Source organism: Pan troglodytes, chromosome X (assembly GCF_028858775.2).
Source record: "Pan troglodytes isolate AG18354 chromosome X, NHGRI_mPanTro3-v2.0_pri, whole genome shotgun sequence".
Taxonomy (NCBI): Eukaryota; Metazoa; Chordata; class Mammalia; order Primates; family Hominidae; genus Pan; species Pan troglodytes.
The window spans coordinates 34,503,187-34,524,786 of record NC_072421.2 but is presented as its reverse complement, the minus strand read 5'-3'; the positions used below and the strand labels follow the sequence as shown (position 1 = coordinate 34,524,786).

Here is a 21,600-nt window from a genome sequence, read left to right as displayed (position 1 = left end):
TGGCTACTCCTCACCTCTTTGGCGCAAAAATGTACCCTCCAAGATGGGTGTTCATTTAATATTTGTCCAATTCATCTTCCTCTCTAATAGCCCTAGCAAAAATCTAACCAAGTAATCACTTGAGGAGAGCTAAATTCTACAGTATGTAGATAACGTCTTTACTCTCCCTTCACAGGGCCTGCATAGCAATGTGCAGTACAAACTTTAATTTTTTAACAGAAGGAAAATGACTTTTGCCTAATTCAAAGGTTATAAAGGCAAAGAGGTATTTTTGGTAGAGAGGTTATAAAGAAAAGAGATTTTATATAAGAAGGAATCTTATTGTCCTAAAGTAAAATGACTGGTTGTTTAAAAAGAGGGATATTTAGGACAAATCAGAATGTCCGAGCATGTCAAAGATGGTCAGTGTCAGCCGTGAAAGGATTCATGAAAGGTAATTTATGCAATAAATGTTATACAATTTAATTGTTATTAGACCTCCTCAATGCTTCACTATGAATCATAACTATACAACTTGCCTGCTGTTACAGGTAGGTAAGACCTGGGGATATGTGGAGTTAGCCACACCCCTAGCTATTCTCGAAAGAGTCAGATCTTATCTGTGCCTCTTATCTGCTCCAAACCAAGCACATAATTAAAACTGCTTACTAACTAGGTTTTTCACCAAAAGTTGCTAAGAGTTCTTTCTCTGAGCTGTATTCATATAAATATGTTATTGGTATGTGCTCCAAAACTATGGAATTCTAATACAACTTAGTATATGTTATTAATAATTAAAATTGTTATGTAAAACTGTTGTGTGCCACGGAGGTGACACATTTCTTTGTCAATTGTTTCTTTAACTGTGGCTGCCCTAAGACTTTTGGTCATTCATAGACAATTGTTGTCTTTTTTTAATCCTCTTTAAATGGTGGTTTTATAATCAGCTATACAATATTAACAGGTGTTCTTAAATGCAGATTTCTGATAACTCTGGAGATTGTGACATTAGAATAAAAGAAAAATCTTTCATGACTCTCATGGAGAGCTAAAATGTTCATGAATATAAAGCAGAATAGCAGTTAACTGAATGAAGTGAATTAATAGAAGACTGAAGTAATCTTTTTTGACTTTTTGTTTAAAATGTTGCTGATCCTTTGCTTTGTTTTTCAGAGTCAAGGAAACTCTTCTTTTGAGCAATTGACAGATTGTAGCAAGTGAGTACAGGATATTCCTGTGAACAAAATTTGTTGCATATTTGCTTCTCTCTACCTGATTTCTCTATAGTTTGGAAACTATGTGTGAGTATTCTTAACTTACGGCAATATGGTTATTTGCATAAGTGCATAAGAATGTTTTCTTTTGTAACAGGACAATTGGAGAAAAGGGTTGTTTTACCAAGGCTTTCACTGGAATGGCATGCTTTCCTTTAAGGAATCAAATTTGACTTATAGAACCAATAAAAACCCCTTGGGAAAACTGGCTTCATACCTTGTCTACACAGTCCTGTACAGAGTTGCTGACCTGTGGTAAGTAAAGAATGTCACTTTCTAACAGATCAGGAGGTCAAAGTTATTTTGGGACCTCAAGAGAAGAGAAATTTACCCCACTAGGTATTTGATGGTACAAATCCATGGCCGGCCTGGGGTTTAAAAAAGTCTTATCTGAGATTCCTTCTATGGAACAAAGTTCCATCAAAGCCAAGTTAAAAGCCTACGTGAAAAATAATTATTCTTGTTGCACTTTATGATAATAATGAGGCCAAGTATAATAAGACTAAAGTTTATTTTTTGGACAAATCAATCCTATCATGATTTGTTTTTCACAAAAATGAGGACTAGAGAGACAGAAATTATGTTTCAAAAGTTATGGTACACCTACCATTAGATTCTAGTCTCATCAGTTGTTTTTAAGTTTTTGTCTGCATTTTAGAACAACCCTGCTTATTCCTGTGAACTAACCAGTGATCTCTTGCTGCAGCTCAGAAGAAATAAACAGGATGGGTAATGTAAAAATCTAGATAATATTCTAATTATGGGCACACATTGGAATTGGCTAGCAGCTCAATGCACCCAAGTTTTAGCAGGCATGTCTATAGCTACTAGTTACCTTAGCATGTAGTGTTGACTGCCTCAGGATTTTTTGGAGCTGTTTTCACTACCTTATTTCATTTTAACATTCTTCTAATTATAATAACCTAATTTGTCTCCTCTGCTTTAGGCCATCAAGCTCCAGAAGATTCTCAGTGAGGGATACCGTCCTCTAAATTTTCAAGAGGCACCCTTCTACAGGGGACCCCCAGGCTGCCCATCAGTGGGACAGGAAGGATGTGAAATCCTGCCCATCTCCCTTTGACCTGGCTATACACTGCTTTCACCAACACCCAGAGGCACCCTCCTACCCTCACAGCTAGCAAGAGGCCAAGACCCAGAGAATCACCACCACTTTGTCAGTGGGAGGTAGTTATAGAACACTGACCACCAAGTTTACCCCAAAGATGTGGGGTATTGGGCTCTTGACAGGGGGAATGTTACAGACAGTTAGATAGGCATGAGTAGGGCAGAGGAAGGCTTCCCCCACCCACCAGGAAAATCAGGTGATGATTCGACAATTATCACATTGCCTCTCTGAAAATGGTAATTGGCAGCTGGTGCCAGGGGAAGGCCATTTCCTGATGGTCCACACCTGTTGCACTTAAGTGTTAATTGAATGCAGGCTCCAGGGAGAAACAACTTCTTGGGCATGTGCATTAAGAGACAAAATGGGCCAGGCGCAGTGGCTGGCGCCTGTAATCCCAACACATTGGGAGGCTGAGGCGGGCAGATCATGAGGTCAGGAGATCGAGACCATCCTGGCCAACATGGTGAAACCCCCATCTCTACTGAAAATACAAAAATTAGCTGGGTGTGATGGCACACACTTGTAATCCCAGATACTTGAGAGGCTGAGGCAGGAGAATCACTTGAAACCAGGAGGCAGAGATTGCAGTGAGCTAAGATCACGCCATTGCACTCCAGCATGGCAACAGAGCAAGATTCTGTCTCAAAAAAAAAAAAAAAAGAAAAAGAAAGAAAGAGAGAAAAAAAAGACAAAGAAAAAGAGAGAGAAAATGGTAGCGTATGATCTTCTGGTGGCACTCCCCTGGAAAAGGGAAGGAAGTCTCAGATGGGCATGTGCACAACTTCCTAAATACACTGTGTGTGCTCACTTCCAAAGGATAAGGAGGGCACTGCACGTGCAGGCAGCCCACCCTAAGGAAAGAATCATGGGAAAGAGGCACAAAATGCCAGAGTTGGGCCACCCTATAAATTCCTAGGATCAAGGTTCAGCACTGCGCTTGTCCTTCAAGTTGCCCACTTGGTTCTCTTCCCAGCATAATTTTTTTCTTTCCTGTTCTAAATCCTTTTTAAATAAACTTTTGAAAAGAGCCGGGCGCATTCCTCAGCCCCGGGCTCAAAACAAACAAGCCCAGTACAAACACATCCCATCCTCCTATCCCACCACATATCACCATATATCTCTTAAACTTCCCCCGGGCTCAAAACAAACAAGCCCAGTACAAACACCACCAGGAAAGTCTCCGATAAGGGGACAGATGAGGGGACAGCCGTTCAAAGTTTTACTGAAAGAGCGGGAACCAAAAGAATTCCTTTGTTCCCCTGTAACTTTCAGGCTATAAAAAGCAAACACTCGCATTGTTCAGGGCCCTCTTGTATGCTGTGGAACGGAGGGAGCAGGTTCGAACTTGTAGTAAAGATCCTTGCCACTTGGCTTTGACTCTGGACTCTGGTGGTCTTCTTTGGGGAACAAACGGTCTGGGCATAACATCTGGGGGCTCGTCCGGGATTCCCCAAGCCCACCAGACCCCTGGTCAACGGATCTGCTAGGATCGATCTACTGATAGGTGAGCTGGCTCGTCTCCGTTTGTCTGTCCGTGTCTGTTCTGAATCCGAATCTGTGACTCGCGAGGTCTGAAACTGGAGCTGGCACAGTCCTGGCGGACGCGCTATAGGACGGCCAGCGGAGACCGGTGGGAGATGTCCCCTGGCTCTCATCTGATCTATATTGCGATCTGAGCTGCCCCGGTTTGGCGGGCAGCAGCCGTATCTGAGCTGCCTGGTTGGGCAGGCAGCAGCTGTCTCTAATCTGGGCTGCCCCAGCGCGACCGTGATCCAGGCAGCTGACTCTGACCCGGGCTTCCAGTGCACACTTGCGATCTGAACTGCCCCGGTTTGGCGGGCAGCAGCCGTATCTGAGCTGCCCGGTTGGGCGGGCAGCAGCTGTCTCTAATCTGGGCTGCCCCAGCGCAACCGCAATCCAGGCAGCTGACTCTGACCCGGGCTTCCGGTGCGCGCTTGCGATCTGAACTTCCCCAGTTTGGCGGGCAGCAGCCGTATCTGAGCTGCCTGGTTGGGCGGGACTCTGACCCGGGCTTCCGGTGCGCGCTTGCGATCTGAGCTGCCCCAGTTTGGCGGGCAGCAGCTGCCTCTGACCAGGGCTGCCAAAGTGCGCCTGCGATTAGATATCATTAATAAGTAAGTCAGATCAGATTTCCTTTACAGGGATTCAAACCCACATTCCTTTACAGGAAGAGATTACAAATTATTACAGGATGGGTAATACCCAGAGCACTCCTCTATCTCTCCTTACGAGTAATTTCAAAGAAGTTAGAGCAAGGGGCCATGATCTTGGTATAGAAATCAGGAAAGGAAAGCTAATTACTCTGTGTCGCTCCGAATGGCCTGCCTTTGATGTGGGGTGGCCGCCCGAAGGGACCTTCCGACTTGCTGTCATCACTAGGGTAAAGTCCAAGATTTTCCTACCTGGGCGTGCGGGCCACTTAGATCATATCCCATATATCCTCATATGGCAGGACCTTGTTGAGAACCCGCCTCCTTGGCTGTCCCCTTTCCAATTGGCCTCTGAACCCTGTAAGGCACTAGTTGCTCGACCACTAAAATCCAAGCAACCAACTGCCCCCCCCATCCTGTTTTACCTGACAGCGGGGACCCACTGTTCACAGAACCCCCTCCGTACCCCTCCGGGCCCCAGGCCCCAGCCCCCCTGGCTGAGCTGCGGGAGGGAGCAGGCGGACGGGAGGCGGCCGGCACTCATGGGACCACTGAAAGGGAAAGTAACTTTGAAGGGCCGGCGGGGAGGACGCGAGGGCGCACTTCGCGGACCAGCCCCCCTCAGCCGCCTGACTCCACGGTGGCTTTACCCCTTCGGGAAATAGGACCCCCGGATGACACAGGAATCCCCAGGCTCCAGTACTGGCCATTCTCCACCAGTGATCTGTATAACTGGAAAACTCAGAGTGCTCGGTTTTCAGACAACCCCAAGGATTTACTGGCTTTACTAGATAGTGTCATGTTCACCCACCAGCCCACTTGGGATGATTGTCAGCAGCTCCTCCGAATTTTGTTCACCACGGAAGAGCGAGAGAGAATACAGATAGAAGCTAGAAACCTGGTCCCGGGGGACGACGGTCAACCGACTGCCAACCCCGACCTCATAAACGCAACCTTTCCTCTGACCAGGCCGGCGTGGGACTACAACACGGCAGAAGGTAGGGGACGGCTACACCTTTATCGCCAGACTCTAATGGCAGGTCTCCGGGCAGCTGCTTGCAAGCCCACTAATTTGGCTAAAGTATATTCTATTCTGCAGGGAAAGACAGAGAGCCCAGCTACCTACATAGAAAGATTAATGGAAGCTTTTAGACAGTACACCCCCATAGATCCAGAGGCTCCAGGAAGTCAGGCAGCTATTGTAATGTCTTTCGTAAATCAGGCAGCCCCAGATATTAAGAGAAAACTCCAGAAATTAGAAGACTTGGAGGGAAAGCGGATTCAGGACCTCCTTCATATAGCCCAGCGGGTTTACAATAACAGAGATACTCCAGAGGAAAAGCAATTTAAGGCCACTGAAAAAATGACCAAGGTCCTGGCAGCAGTGGTACAGAAAGAGCATCTACAGCCAGAGTACACCCAACCTAGGCGGCCCCCCCGGCATGATAATCTGAGCAAAGACCAATGTGCCTATTGTAAGGGGGCTGGCCACTGGGTAAGAGACTGCCCCAAAAAGAAACCACGAGGACAGGGACCTGGACCCCCTAGGTCTACACCCGTACTAGTCACTCAAGACGAAGACTAGGGAAGACGGGGTTCGTTCGGACCCCCTCTCCGAACCTAGGGTAACTTTGCAAGTGGAGGGGTCCCCAGTCCAGTTCTTGGTCGATACGGGAGCACAGCACTCGGTCTTAGTTAAAACTAATGGGAAATTATCCTCCAAATCCTCGTGGGTACAAGGGGCCACAGGAGTTAAGAAATACCCATGGACAACACAAAGAACAGTAAACCTCGGAGCCAAGAATGTAACCCATTCTTTCCTGGTCATCCCTGAGAGCCCCTGTCCCCTACTGGGGAGAGACCTGCTAAATAAAATGGGAGCACAGATCCATTTCCTCCCTGAGGGGCCCGTCGTGACCAACCCCCACAATCAAACCGTGTCCATCCTGACTATAAACCTAGAAGATGAGTACCGGCTCCACCAGGAGAAAGCGGCCCCTGACCAGGACATAGCAACTTGGCTCCAGCAGTATCCAGAAGCGTGGGCAGAAACGGGGGGCTTAGGTCTAGCAAAACACCGTCCTGCCTTATTTATTGAACTTAAGCCTGGGACAGACCCCGTGCGGGTACGCCAATACCTGATGCCCCTAGAGGCCAAGAGAGGGATTGCCCCGCATATCCGCCGGCTCCTTGACCAAGGGGTCCTACGCCCATGTCACTCACCCTGGAATAATCCATTGTTGCCGGTACGAAAACCTAATAGTGGAGAATACAGACCTGTACAAGACTTAAGAGAAATCAACAAGAGGGTTGTGGACATACATCCAACTGTACCTAACCCGTATACCCTCCTAAGTACCTTAAACCCTAAACATCAATGGTACACTGTTTTAGATTTGAAAGATGCTTTCTTTAGTTTGCCTTTAGCCCCTCAGAGCCAAAAGCTCTTCGCCTTCGAGTGGAATGACCCTGATAGGGGCATAAGTGGCCAACTGACATGGACCAGGCTGCCGCAGGGATTCAAAAACTCTCCTACCCTGTTCGATGAGGCCCTCCATGAAGACCTGGGTGAGTACCAACGTAAACACCCTGAAATAATTTTACTCCAGTATGTTGATGACCTCCTGATTGCTGCTGAGACCCAAGAAGCTTGCATCCAAGGGACCAAGGGTCTCTTACAAGCTCTAGGGAATCTAGGCTACCGAGCCTCGGCAAAGAAAGCTCAAATCTGTAAGCCAGAGGTAATATATCTAGGGTACCTGCTTAAGGGAGGGCAGCGCTGGCTAACAGACGCCCGGAAACAAACTGTTCTGCAGATCCCCAGGCCACAATCCACCCGACAAGTGAGAGAATTCCTGGGGTCGGCAGGATTTTGCCAACTATGGATACCTGGGTTCGCAGAACTGGCTAAACCCTTGTATCAGGCAACACGGGGGCAACAACCATTTAATTGGACAGACGAAGCCGAGTTGGCCTTCCAACAGATTAAAACCGCCCTACTCTCCGCGCCTGCACTAGGACTACCTGATGTTACCAAGCCCTTCCACTTACACGTGGATGAAAATAAGGGTGTCGCCAAGGCGGTAATAACTCAGAACTTAGGCCCCTGGCGGAGGCCAGTTGCCTACCTGTCAAAGAAGTTAGACCCAGTAGCTGCCGGGTGGCCCCCTTGTCTCCGAATGATTGCGGCCACGGCTCTGATGGTGCAAGATGCTCATAAACTTGTCATGGGGCAAGAATTGCGGGTCGTTACTCCACATGCCATCGAAGGTGTACTCAAACAGCCACCTAATCGATGGATGAGTAACGCCCGGCTCACCCACTACCAAGGACTACTACTAAATCCTCTCAGGATAATTTTCCTGCCCCCAACGACCTTAAACCCTGCCTCGCTGCTGCCCAACCCGGACCTGGACGCCCCACTCCATGACTGCACCGAGATACTAGCTCAGGTGCACGGAGTTCGAGAAGACCTGCAGGACCGCCCACTTCCTGACGCCGACCTCGTCTGGTTCACTGATGGGAGCAGCTTCATGCATCAAGGCCAGAGGTACGCTGGGGCGGCAGTAACTTCAGAGACTGAGGTAATCTGGGCGGAACCCCTGCCCCCGGGGACCTCGGCCCAGAAGGCCGAACTGATAGCGCTCACCCAAGCTCTTACCTTAGGGGCGGGGAAAAAGCTGACAGTATATACAGACAGCCGATATGCTTTTGCAACGGCACATATACATGGGGCCATTTACAGGGAGCGAGGGTTACTGACGGCTGAAGGAAAAGAGATAAAAAACAAGCAAGAGATCCTAGCCCTGCTAACAGCCCTATGGAGGCCAGAAAAATTAGCCATTGTACATTGCCCAGGGCATCAGAAACTAACTACTCCAACTGCTCAAGGCAACTTTCTGGCAGACCAAACTGCAAGAAATGTGGCGAAGGCTCCCAGCCAACTCCTTGCACTCCAGCTCCCTGACCCGGGCCCCCGGGACTTGCCATATTTCCCTGAATATTCAGAACAAGATCTCCAGTGGATTGACAAACTTCCCCTGAAACAAATCCAGAATGGGTGGTGGACTGATTCTAATGACCAAACCATCCTACCAGAAAAATTAGGACAACAGGTGTTAGAACACATCCACCGAACCACCCACATGGGGGCCCGGCAGATGATAGACCTGATCAGACGCTCCAAGCTCAAAATCAGACATATAGCTGAGACGGCCAGCAGTATCGTGACAAGTTGCAAAGTCTGCCAGCTTAACAACGCATACCCCCAATCTCAAGCTGCAGCAGGAACAAGGCTCAGGGGAACCAGGCCCGGTATCTACTGGGAAGTAGATTTTACTGAAATAAAGCCAGGAAAGTACGGGTACCGGTACTTACTTGTCTTTGTAGATACTTTTTCAGGGTGGACTGAAGCATTCCCAACCAAAAGAGAAACTGCTCAGGTCGTAGCAAAGAAAATTCTAGAAGATATCCTCCCCAGGTATGGCTTCCCCATCCAGATAGGGTCAGATAATGGGCCCGCTTTCGTCGCTAAGGTAAGTCAGGACTTGGCTTCCATCCTTGGGGCAAATTGGAAACTACATTGCGCTTACAGGCCCCAGAGTTCAGGACAGGTAGAAAGGATGAATCGGACCTTAAAAGAGACCTTAACTAAATTGACTATAGAGACTGGCGCTAATTGGGTAGTCCTTCTCCCCTATGCTCTGTTCCGGGCCCGTAATACCCCTTACAAACTGGGCCTCACCCCTTACGAAATCATGTATGGCAGACCTCCACCCCTGGTTCCTAGCTTATAAGATGACCTGCTTAAGTCTGAAACAGAAAATGTCTCTGAATTCTTATTTTCCTTACAAGCCTTACAGAAAATTCACCAAGAAATCTGGCCCAAGCTGAGAGAGCTATATGAGACCAGTCCCCCACCGACACCCCATCCGTACCAGCCGGGAGACTGGGTCCTGGTTAAGCGACACCGACAAGAGACCCTAGAGCCCAGGTGGAAAGGACCACTCCAAGTACTCCTGACCACACCCACCGCCCTGAAGGTAGAAGGCATTGCGTCGTGGATCCACTACACCCACGTCAAGCCAGTGGACCCAACCTCCGACCTTCTGGGGCCAATCACGGCGGCGGCGGCTGAAGCACCGGACACGTGGACTGTGGACAGAGCTAAGAACAACCCCTTAAAACTCACCCTGCGCCGGCAGCATAACTCACTGCAAACATGCAGTTAGGTAGTCTAACTCTAACATTAGTCGCCCTAGTGGCCGCTGGGGAAAACATAAAGCCAGCTCCTAATCCCTTTGTCTGGAGATTCTGGCTTTATGAAAACCAAACCCACCCTGGGCAACCTCATAAGCCCGGGAAATTAGTGGCCAGTGCAGATTGCCCCTCCTCAGGGTGCAATAGCCCAATTTTACTAAATTTTACCGATTTCCCAGTAGCCAAACCAGTGGCACCAATAATATGCTTCGAGTATGATCAGACTGAATACAATTGTAAGCACTATTGGTGGCACCAAAGTGCCGGCTGCCCTTATAACTATTGTAACATCCATAAATATCAATGGTGGGGTGGAGAAGAACAGATAGATCCCAGATGGCCCTTCCATCGCAGACGAGATAGAGACCTTTCATATACATGGATAGTTAGAGACCCCTGGAACTCCCGCTGGACCACGCCTCAACACGGGGCTGTATATTACTCCTCCGCCTCCACATGGCCTAGCAGTCACCTCTATCTGTGGCGGGGTCTAGTGCAGGTACGGCCCCTGGTCCATGGAAATATCCAGCGACAAGAAAACCGCCTGACACAAGATTTACGTCCTTTTTCCTGGTTAAAATTATTGCAAGAAGGATTAGAACTTGCCAACCTTACAGGACTTCACAGCCTGTCTGGCTGCTTTCTGTGTGCCACTCTAGGGCGTCCACCGCTAACCGCTGTCCTCCTGCCATGGGGATCATCCACCTCTGCCCAAGCTAACCACCACCAAAACCTCTCATATGCCCCTATCCCTAACGTGCCACTATACCTAAACCCCAGTCAAGAGAAGTTTCCCTACTGTTTCTCAGGAACTAATTCCAGCCTCTGCAACATCACTGCAACGCCCCCTAACATCACCTTAAGGGCTCCGTCAGGCATATTCTTCTGGTGTAATGGAACATTATCTAAAAACCTATCAAGCCCCTCTGTTACCAACCTACTGTGTCTTCCTGTCACATTAGTTCCCCGGTTAACTCTACTTACTGCCGGCGAGTTCCTAGGGTATACCGGTAACTGGACTAGTGCTGTTATTCACCCAGACCCTAGACCGAGACCTGCACGAGCCATATTTCTCCCCCTCATTGCAGGAATCTCCCTCACCGCATCCTTCATGGCGGCCGGACTGGCTGGGGGAGCCCTAGGTCACACCCTTATAGAAAGTAACAAGCTGTACCAACAATTTGCCGTTGCTATGGAGGAGTCAGCTGAGTCCCTTGCCTCCCTCCAGCGGCAGCTCACGTCCCTAGCACAGGTAACCTTGCAGAACCGGAGGGCCTTAGACCTACTCACTGCTGAAAAAGGGGGAACGTGTATGTTTCTAAAGGAAGACTGTTGTTTCTACATAAATGAATCAGGACTCGTGGAAGACCGAGTCCAACAGTTACGCAAGTTAAGCACAGAAGTAAGAACACGGCAGTTTGCTTCAGCTGCAGACCAATGGTGGAACTCATCTATGTTTTCTCTGTTAGCCCCCTTCCTTGGACCCCTGCTGAGTCTACTATTTCTGCTTACCGTAGGACCTTGTGTTGTTAACAGAATTTTGCGGTTCGTTAAAGAAAGGTTTAACACTGTACAACTCATGGTCCTCAGAGCCCAATACCAACCTGTAAACGCTGAAACAGAATCAGACTTATAAGACCCAAGATTGGCTCTAAAAATACCTGAAAAGAAAGGGGGGAATGAAAAGAGCCGGGTGCATTCCTCAGCCCCGGGCTCAAAACAAACAAGCCCAGTACAAACACATCCCATCCTCCTATCCCACCACATATCACCATATATCTCTTAAACTTCCCCCGGGCTCAAAACAAACAAGCCCAGTACAAACACCACCAGGAAAGTCTCCGATAAGGGGACAGATGAGGGGACAGCCGTTCAAAGTTTTACTGAAAGAGCAGGAACCAAAAGAATTCCTTTGTTCCCCTGTAACTTTCAGGTTATAAAAAGCAAACACTCGCATTGTTCAGGGCCCTCTTGTATGCTGTGGAATGGAGGGACCAGGTTCGAACTTGTAGTAAAGATCCTTGCCACTTGGCTTTGACTCTGGACTCTGGTGGTCTTCTTTGGGGAACAAACGGTCTGGGCATAACACTTTCATTACTGCTCTGAAATTTGCCTTGGTCTCTTTTTCTGCCTTGTGCTCCTCAGTCAAATTCTTTCTTCTGAGGAGGCAAGAATTGTTGCTGTAGACTCATACAGATTCACTGCCAGTAACTTGGATACCTTCTACCAGAAACAATTTGAGATATCATGTTTAATAACTATAATGTTTATTTTCCTCCAGTCCATTACCTCTATGTAATTAATATCACTTATTATATAGGTATTTCAATTATTTTTTGTGTTTATTCTAGGAAAACTTTTAACACAGCAATTATGGCTCTATGATGCTTGTTTCTTCAGATAGTTCAGGTTATTGTGCTTAATCTTATCAAAAATGCAATACTGTCACTAAAAGGCAAATCATTTTATTAGAAAGACTAACATATCAAAATGGTAAAAAAAAAAAAAAGTTGAGAGAACTTATAAAAGCCCAATATAAAAAAAACATACTGTTTCTGGAACCCTACTCTTTTGACTCAAAACTTAGGTAACCTTTCATACCAGCACACGATGTGCTACCACTATGAACATATTTTTCATTCATTTTACAGGCCAACAATTTGAAATCCATTAAATTCCTCCAGATTTATAAAAATTTAGTCTAGCAATGATGCTTCTTTCAGTCAGCTTAATATTGCTATAAAGCAAACTAACCCAAAACTCAGTGGAATGTAAGAATCATCATTTATATCTCACTTATGCATCTGCAGTTTTTCTGGGGGTCATCTGATCACCAACACATGCCTTTTCTGTGTAAGGATTAAGCAAAGGGAACTCCATTATGCTGAGTGAAGATTTAAACTTGCCTGTTTGGAAAATTGGCTGTTATCTCTTTTTTTACTGATTTCTCAGAAGGTCACATAAGAACTTAGTTTGGGTATGTTAACATAGAACTTTAGCACGGGTGGCTCCACTTTCATTTCTAGTCTGGTCTGTTAAGGCCTAGTGCAGAAGCTTAGTCCAAAATAATGGTCTCCTAAAATTTTTATTTTACAATTCCCTTCTTTCTGCCAGGTTCTCACCTAGGTGAGACATCACCATAGGACATCATTGCTACTCCTGGTTACCATAATTTTGTGTTTGTTGTCTTAGCATGTCATTTATGGGTTACAGTGTCCTCCTCATTATTATGCATTTCTTTGAGTTTTGTTGTTATAGCCAGAGAGAGAATATTTGATGTTTGACCGATGGCTATATAGAAACATTCAAAACTTTTTAGGTGGATACGGCACACCAGGAGGACTACTGTTATGACTACCAGGAAGATAATAACAAGAGTTTGGAGTATGCTTCTTAGCCATGGTCCCCGTGAACCAAGCCAACTAAAATTAAATAACCAGACAAGGAGTTTACACATTTGAACCAAGTAGTCCACTCTATCATACCCACTGTATTTATCCATGTTGACAATAAAGGTCATCATCTGCATAGATTTCTCTCTATGAAAATAATAGGTAATCTAGCATCCCATGACTGGGTTAAATTAAAGCAGGAAGTACAAGTTACTTGCTAAATCTACTAAATGTGAAATTTTAACTACAGCATTTTCCTGCCAAGTGAAAGAGGTAGGCATAAGGAAATATTAAGAGGGGTAAGAGTCTCAACATGATAGAAAATCTTGTTCTGATGGTCTTGGAAATGCTGTCCACAGCATGAAGTCAGAAACTTCTTGTATTGGTTTGAAGTTTAAATGTCTCCAGTTGTGGCATAGGATATTCTGGTGAACTCTATGGAACCCACAGATCTGGCATGAGACTTGTTCCTTGTAATTTACATAAAATTTGTCCAATTTTGGCTTATAGGGCTTCAGTAACTGAGCAGTTTTCATTCTTCATTGGAAAGTTGTAGCCATATATTAGAGAAAAGTAGAAGAATTTAGAATTTAGAATCCAGTTACCTATAAGTAGATAGGAAAAACTAGAAAACAATGAACAGCACTGCAATCTAATAACAGGTGTACTGAGTTTTCTTTTGGAAAATAATTTTTATCTCTATAGTGACTCCCATTTCTACCGAAGATGATCATAGTAAGACGAAAGTGGTTGCAAAATAAATTTAGTGTCAAATTTAGCCTGATTATTTATGTATTTATGTGGCAAGAATAATTAAATACATCCCTTTAAAATTTGCCATGCTGGAAGTTTTGACAAGGAATTTCAGATTGAACTTTTAAAAATCTCTCAATGCTAATAAGCCAAACCAAGGCAGACATTGAATGTTTCATTCTGTATCTAATGTCTTGATGTTTCTGAGCCTTCCAGGAAGTGAAAACTTTTGCCCACTCACTCTAAGGCCAGAAATTTTTGAAGCCAGGCATTCTCAAATGGGAAATTTTCAAATATAACGTTCCAGTCAAAGCCTTGGTAATATAACAATGTTTTCAAGTGTATCTTGTTATAAAAAAACATATTTTGTATTGAACTTATACAAATAATCATATTGCCATAAAAATAAGAATACTCACAAATACTTTCTGAATTCTGAAGAGACCAAGGAGAGAGGAAAAGAAAATGTTTCAATTTTTGTTTAGAAAAGTATGTTTTTCCAAATTTTTGTAAGCTATAGAGAGGTTAAAGGAAACAGCTTCTTAAATCTTGAAAAGAAAACACTAACAGAACCAGCAAGGTTTGAAATGAAGCCTTAAAAGCCCATTTTTTGTCATCAGTTTATTGTCTCATGTAATTAATTCTAGCTCTGTTCTTGTTTAGCAGTTTAACAAACCCATCAGTTTCTTCATTAGAATTTTGAAAATTCAAGTAAACTTATTAGAAACTTGTACTTTTCAGAGGTTTTTTTATTCTTTCCATGAAGCTGCTTAAAGACAGAAAACTTCAGGATTATAATTGCTTGCAAGAAGCTTTCAGAAAAGCATGAGAATAAAGGAATTCACAGTAGACATCAAGAATTACAATGGACATGGCTAAAAACCTGATGAGAGTTCATTATAATAATAACACAATTGCCAAGACATTTTGTTATTTCTAAAGCAAAATTATGACTAATAGCATCTCTACCAAGTTATATTAGATTTCTAGGAACTTTATACAGTTTTAGAACACATATTAATAACATATTTATATTAATATAACTTGTAGAAGCTTAAACATCATTTTTTATTTTGTCAATGCTTCCCATGTAATTTAATGTATCACATTAAATCAATAGGTTTAATATCTCTCTTTTACAGATCCTTGGAGAAATTCCAGGTATCACTGGAATGTCCCAACTTTGCTTGGAGATTAAAATGATTTAACATTGATTTTTGAGAAGTTTGTCAAATATCAAAGATTTAAAACATTTGATCAAAATAGGATCATAGGTCACTAGGAAATCAAACCAAACTGCTAAAATATTTAAAGCCACAAAGCACAATAAATTATCTTAAAAAATAGAATCTCTGCCTCCTAGGCCAGTTATCTAAAAAGTAAAAATAGACCTCTCAAAATTTCCTCTTAAAGAGCGGTTCAATGCTCTGAAAAAATTCTGTTGTTCCAACACACGGGCTCAAACTTTATCCTTGCATTAGTGTATTTTGATATTAACATTCAATTTCTAGAAAGAAACATAAATAATTCCCTTCTCATTTTACCCATCTTGATCGCACATAAAATTTCTTTCATGACATTTATCTTCCACAAATCTTCTACAACTTGCTTAAACGTTCGGTTTTGTCTTATACTTCTTTTATAAAAAACATCTTGGCATTCTACCTTTATTGTTCCCAGACAGAATGGGGTCTGACTGCTTATTCTTGAAGTCCAATAACGAGATGCAGACAGACTGGGAAAGAAGGGAGTTCATTTCTGCAACCAGTTACAGGGAGAAGGTTGGAGTAACTCACCATACCAACTCAAAATTACAAGTTTTTCCTATGGTTTATATACATTCAGTGCACCTACAAGCTGAAAGCCAAAGTGTTTCACTCTGTGTAATCTTTATCTGGAGTCTGGGGTCTGTTTAGACAATTACTTCAGAGATTTGGAAAAATTACTTAAAGTGGGTCCTGGTACAAAGGGTGCAAGAATGCCTCCATTATTTTAATTAAACTCAAAGGTCTGAGAAAGCCCAGGTGGGGTCTTAATGGGCTTGTTTTTATATCCTAGCCTTTGTACTAATGCACCAGTTTCTCCATTTCTTTAATGTTTAACTTATACATTCATCAGAGTTACAGTAAGGTGTCAGTAAAGGCTGGCGGCTCTGGTTGCTAATGGAGACCCAGCCTGCCACAATCATCACTGTCAATTTGTGCATGATTTCCATCATGTTAGTTTCAAGCATTAATCTATTATGGGTTAGTACAGAGTATAAGCTATAATATAATAGCAGTAAGGGGAGGTGGATGACTTATTCTCTCTGGCTACTTCCTACTGAAGAGGGTCATCGTCAAGAGACATTGGAGTGTTAAATATCTACTTGCCATTGGTAGTGTTCTTGGCTTCGGGGACTCAAAGCCAGTGCCTGTTGAAACATGATTTTATGAGCTCAGGGAATGTTTTGGAACAGCATACAACAACAATATAGTCCACAACATGGTGTTATGCCTATGCCTATGCCCAAGAGAGTGGCTAGGACAACCAGAATTTTCTGCCACCAAGAAGGTCCTTCACCCAACCAAGATGCTATTAATTTAGTGAGAGACAGTGCAGAGCTATAGAGGGCTTCAATCTGTTGGTTCATATTCTTTAAAGCTAAATAAATGTTTTCTGAGTTATTGGGAATATACATACAACATTCAGTTTTAACTATAGCTCAAGAAGGAACCTGTGCCCTGGATTATTTAAAGTTTTATTTACAGGCCATTCAGAAATACTTTTTTTCTAGTTATCCCCCTCACCTGCGACCCTGCCCATTTTTTATGATTTTCTAGGAAGTAACCCAATTTTCCTTGTATGGGGGGAGACCCACCAAAGCAGTCTTGTGGTACTAGAGAGGGGTAATAGATCCAGCAAGAGTCTTGCTGTAGGCTATCTGCATATTCTTGAGCCCATTATAGGAAAAGGTTAGAGGTGTAAGCAGAAACAACAAGAGGAACAGTGAAGAAAAATATTATAAAATAATAGATTATCATCTTTTGAACAGAAACCTTAGGCCTTCCATGGGTTCCAACTCCCATTTGGGGGCCTTGGTGTCCTCTGTCATGGATGTTTCATCTAGTAGGAACTTCTTTACCCATATGTGGTGGCTTGATGCCCACCCATGGCTTCATGCCCACCAGTTTCAGTGCCGAATTGGTGGTCAGCAACACGTTGTAGGATCCTTCCCATTTCTCCTGTAGTTGTTGAGTTGGGCCCTCCATTCTTTAGCAGTACTTGATCACCAGACAATGCTCCAGATGGAAGCAAGCTTATGCAAAATGTTAAGAATTTGTCCCAAATGAGCAACATCCTGTTTAATAGTTGACTTTCTATTAAGGACAACCCTAGTAACCGGAGACAGATTAGCGGCAAAGGTTCTCCTAATATATAATTTCATAGGGACTTAACTTACTCCTACTTCTGAGGGTCACTTTTACCTGGAGCAGTGCAATGCCAACTACCTGAGCCTATCTTGGTTGAATTTCCTGGCGCAGTTTGGCAATAATTGTTTTTAGTGTTTGATTTATACTTTTAGTCTGTCCAGAAGATTGTGGTCTCCATGCTGACTGTAGTCTCCAATTTATTCCATGTGCCTTGTATACTTGGGACAACTGCAAGTCTCTCACAAGGATAATCAGTTCTGCCTTCTGTGCAGAGGTTCCCATTGGTACAATCTTTGCTTCTATTACCTCTGAAAAGGTTGCCATGGCATATGCAGCATTTCTTTTCCCATTGGCTACCAGGCTGTTCCCATCCACAAACAATATCCAGTCTGCATGCAGCAAGTCCGTATCCTTTAAATCAGGGCAGCTGGAAAACACTTGATAATGATTTCCAAACAATTACGCATGGGGTCCTCTGATTCCTTGGTAGGATGTAGTAATGTGGCTGGGTTTAGAGCTCTGGTGGTTTGTAATTTCATAGCGGGGTCATCTAAGAGTCTGCCCTGGTATTTGCCTAACCCATCAGCTGTCAGTCAATAGCCTCTCTTTTGCTAAAGTAGCACTAGTACCTGATGAGGCATGTAGATTGTAATAGGCTTTCTCAAGGTTAGCTTTTCAGCCTGCTTTAATACTAGGCAGTTGGTGGCAAGTGCTCTCAGACAGGGGGGCCAGCCTGTAGCCACTGTGTCCAGCTGTTTAGAAAAGTAGGCCACCAGCTGTCTTATTTCTCCTAACTTCTGCATAAGGACCCCGAGCACTAGACCCAGTCTCTCATACATACACAGTTGAAATGGCTTATGAGGATTTGGGAGCCCCAGGGCTAGGGTGGGGGTTAACTTACGTTTCAGTTGTTTGAATGCATGCTGGTGTTTTGCTCCCAGTCAAAGATGTTATTGTTAGCTCCTTTAAACAGTTCAAACAGTGGCTTTACCAGTAGTCCATGGTTAGGAATCCATATCCAATAGACAAAACCCTGCCACATCTAGAAATCCTCTCAGCAACCTTCTGGTAGTGGGTGCTGCAATGGAAGTGATTGTATTTTACCTTTCAATTGTTAGAGCTCTGGTTCCCTTCTGTAAGAAAAAACTTAAGTATTGCACAGTTTGTTGGCATATTTGAGCCTTTTTACTTGAAACCTTATACCCACAGGTTGCTAGATGGTCCAAAGTTTTAATAGTATTATTGTGATATTCCCATTCACAGGGGGTAGCTATTAGTAAATTATCCAAATATTGTAACAGTATTCCATTTTCCAATCTTAAACTCCTTAAATTTCAAACGAAGGCTTTTCCAAATGTAGTCGGAGAGTTTTTAAATCCTGGTGGGAGTACAGTACAGCAATATTGAAACTGCATTGCGGCTTCAAGATCTGTCCATTCAAAGTTAAACAACAATTGACTTTCTGTGTCTATGAGAATGCAAAAGAAAGCATCTTTTAAATCCAATAGTATAAACCCTTTATGATCTCCAGGAAAATAAGGGCACTTAGTATACATGTTAGTTACACTGCGATGTATGTCCTCTACAATATCCCAATTTGGGTCCATGTGGTGAATCGCCCTGTCAGGATCTGGAGTGTCATTTGGATTTTCACTATGAAGATGTTGCGCCTCTTCCTTTGCTTTATTTAAAACCAGATACCTTAATGTTTAGGAGAGCCTGCACATCTTCTCAGGTGGGACATTGTGTAGCAAATATAGTGGTATTATAGGCCCAATAACATCTGGCTGGAACTCCTTGCTGATTGACTCCTACTGGGTATTATCGTAGTGGGAATAGCCCTGCTTTGGACTCGGTGACTCCCCAGCCAAAATTAGTACCTTGGTTAGTCCGAGAAGAAGACAGTAGCTCTGCTACTTCCCTGTACTCTGGCAGTGACATTCCTTCTCTTTCCTGAGATGGGAGGGCAGCCACTATGGGGTTTAGAGTGTTCATTAACTGTTGGATTTCAGAGGTTTTCTCTCTCTCCCCTTGGGAGTCGGGACAGACTTTAGCAGTGTACTGCACCATTAGCTTACTTCCATTTTCTTTACCATCCTTATTAAGCAGTAACATAAATGCCTGGACATAATGTATTTTGCCTCATTTGCCTGACCTCTGGCAGAACAATTCTAATTGATAGAGGGTATGAAAATTTAGAGATCCAAAACTGGCCACCATTTCACAGACCCCAAAACATACATTGACCAAGCTCTGCTACAATAGATTATTTTTTTAGTCATGGGTGGATAACCAAAGTGCTTCCAATCTGACAAAATTCTCCCCAGAGGACTATTTGTAGGAATAGATGCAGTGTTGCCCATAGTGAGTACTCTAAACTTAACAAATATCAGACAAACAGAACAAATTTTCACAAACAAATGCAAATGAATCCTCAAACAAATGCAAAGCAGTTACACAAACAAGTCATATTGCTTTCTCAATGGTACCAAAACAAATGGCTACGTGAGCCCAAATAGAGGAAATAATAGTCTTCTGGCTTACAATCCACTTACAATCCAGTTTGAATGATCCTTCAAGCATGTTTGCTCCTAACCTCTGCCCTTACCCAGCAATAGAAGGATGGGCAGTCTTTGCATCAGGTAAGCTCAGGACAAACTGTACCTGGCAGGTGCTGGGAGTTTCCCAGTGACCATCTCGTTGCAAGAGGCTGGCCACTGAGGGCAGCTCCCTCCTGTCTGGCTTGCTAGATTTGTTCCTGGACAGAACAAGGTCCGGCTGCTTGCTCTCATGGTTCAATAACAAGATGCAGACAGACTGGGAAAGAAGGGAGTTCATTTCTGTAGCTGGTTACAGGGAGGAGGTTGGAGTAACTCACCAGACCAACTCAAAGTTACAAGTTTTTCCTAGTGCTTATATACATTCAGTGCACCTACAAGCCAAAAGCCAAAGTGTTTCACTCCATCTCATCTTTAACTAGGGTCCAGGGTCTGGACAATTACTTCAGAGACTTGGAAAAATTACTTAATCTAAAGTGGGTCCTGGTACACGGTGTGCAAGTATGTCTCCATTATTTTAATTAAATTCTAAGGTCTGAGAAGGCCCAGACAGTATCTTAATGGACTTGTTTTTACATTCTAGCCTCTGTACTAAGGCACCAGTTTCTCCAGTTCTTTAATGTTTAACTTATACATTCATCAGAGTGACAGTAAGGTGCTGGTACAGGCTGACGGCTCTGGTTGCTAATGGAGACCTGGCCTGGCATATTAGGACAAACACCTATTTTCCCTTCTTCCTCATCATTTTAACCATGCAAAGTTTTCTGTCATACAAAAGTAAATATTACTCTCACTTTTCATCTCTCTTTACCAATAATGCCTCCTCATACTTATAACTTCTTTTCACATCTCTCCTACTAACTAGTACCTTCCTGCCTTGTTTCTATTTCCTTCCCAATTCTGTATTTTGGAACAATCTGTAATAATCTCTGAATTAAAAAAATGCTCTTTCTAAACAAAAATATATCCTTCTATTTTTTACAATTTTTCTCAGCAAAAACACATCTTACTTTCCTTCTATACTTTGCATACAGAATTTTCCCCCTACTTCTAGTAGTTTTAATTACACATATAGTTAGAATTCTTAACTGTCAGTAACTTTAATTTTTTGTGACAACCTAGGAAATAAGCAATTTTGAACTCTATCAAACCAACATTTTTTAAATGCATATTTTACAATATTTAGAAACATGCACTTCCTCACAGAACAATTTTTAAAAAAGTCTTTACTTATAGACTCAAATATTTAGCTGCTCTGTACCATATAAAAACAAAATGCCAAAGTATATAAACTTTACACTTAGGTTTAATCAAAATGTTTTCGTATTTTAACTTTTTTAGAAAATGACCCAGACATTTAATGAGTATCTATTACTCAATTTCACTTTAACGTTTCATGGTACTGTGAAAGAAAAACGAATCTTGGGACCCAAAATTACTGAGCTAAAGGGAGAAGTCAAGCTGGGAACTGCTTAGGGCAAACCTGCCTTCCATTCTATTCAAAGTCATCCCTCTGCTCACTGAGATAAATGCGTACCTGTCTGCCTCCTTTGGAAAGACTAATTAGAACCTCAAAAGAATGCAACCCTTTTTCTCTTATCTACCTGTGATCTGGAAGCACCCTCCCCACTTCAAGTTGTCCCGCCTTTGCCTTTGCTTCCAGTTGTTCCACCTT

General features: G+C 43.5%; 1 protein-coding gene and 1 long non-coding RNA gene across 3 annotated transcripts in view; one reads left to right on the top strand and one right to left on the bottom strand.

Moving 5' to 3' along the window:
- Positions 1 to 336: 336 nt before the first annotated feature.
- LOC129138669 (uncharacterized) lies at positions 337 to 9,878 on the top strand. Its single transcript, XM_063804232.1, has 4 exons — positions 337 to 433; positions 3,652 to 3,716; positions 5,032 to 5,548; positions 9,405 to 9,878. Exons 1-4 carry the CDS (start codon positions 337 to 339, stop codon positions 9,779 to 9,781), a joined length of 1,056 nt encoding a protein of 351 aa, XP_063660302.1. The 3' UTR covers positions 9,782 to 9,878.
- A 4,807-nt stretch (positions 9,879 to 14,685) lies between these two features.
- The window catches only part of LOC134809371 (uncharacterized), a 190,851-nt gene continuing 183,936 nt past the window's right edge, over positions 14,686 to 21,600 (bottom strand). For both annotated transcript variants that reach the window (XR_010154911.1, XR_010154912.1), the window contains one exon: positions 14,686 to 18,445. This is a non-coding gene — a long non-coding RNA (uncharacterized LOC134809371). The remainder of the gene's footprint in view (positions 18,446 to 21,600) is intronic.

What these genes read in the sequence shown, in the direction of transcription:
- LOC129138669 (XM_063804232.1), top strand. Translation starts at nt 337, where the DNA reads ATGACTGGTTGTTTAAAAAGAGGGATATTTAGGACAAATCAGAATGTC. An exon ending in CGTGAAAGGATTCATGAAAG is followed by an intron (nt 434 to 3,651) that starts GTAATTTATGCA and finishes TGTAACTTTCAG; the next exon opens with GCTATAAAAAGCAAACACTC. An exon ending in GGACTACAACACGGCAGAAG is followed by an intron (nt 5,549 to 9,404) that starts GTAGGGGACGGC and finishes TTTCCTTACAAG; the next exon opens with CCTTACAGAAAATTCACCAA.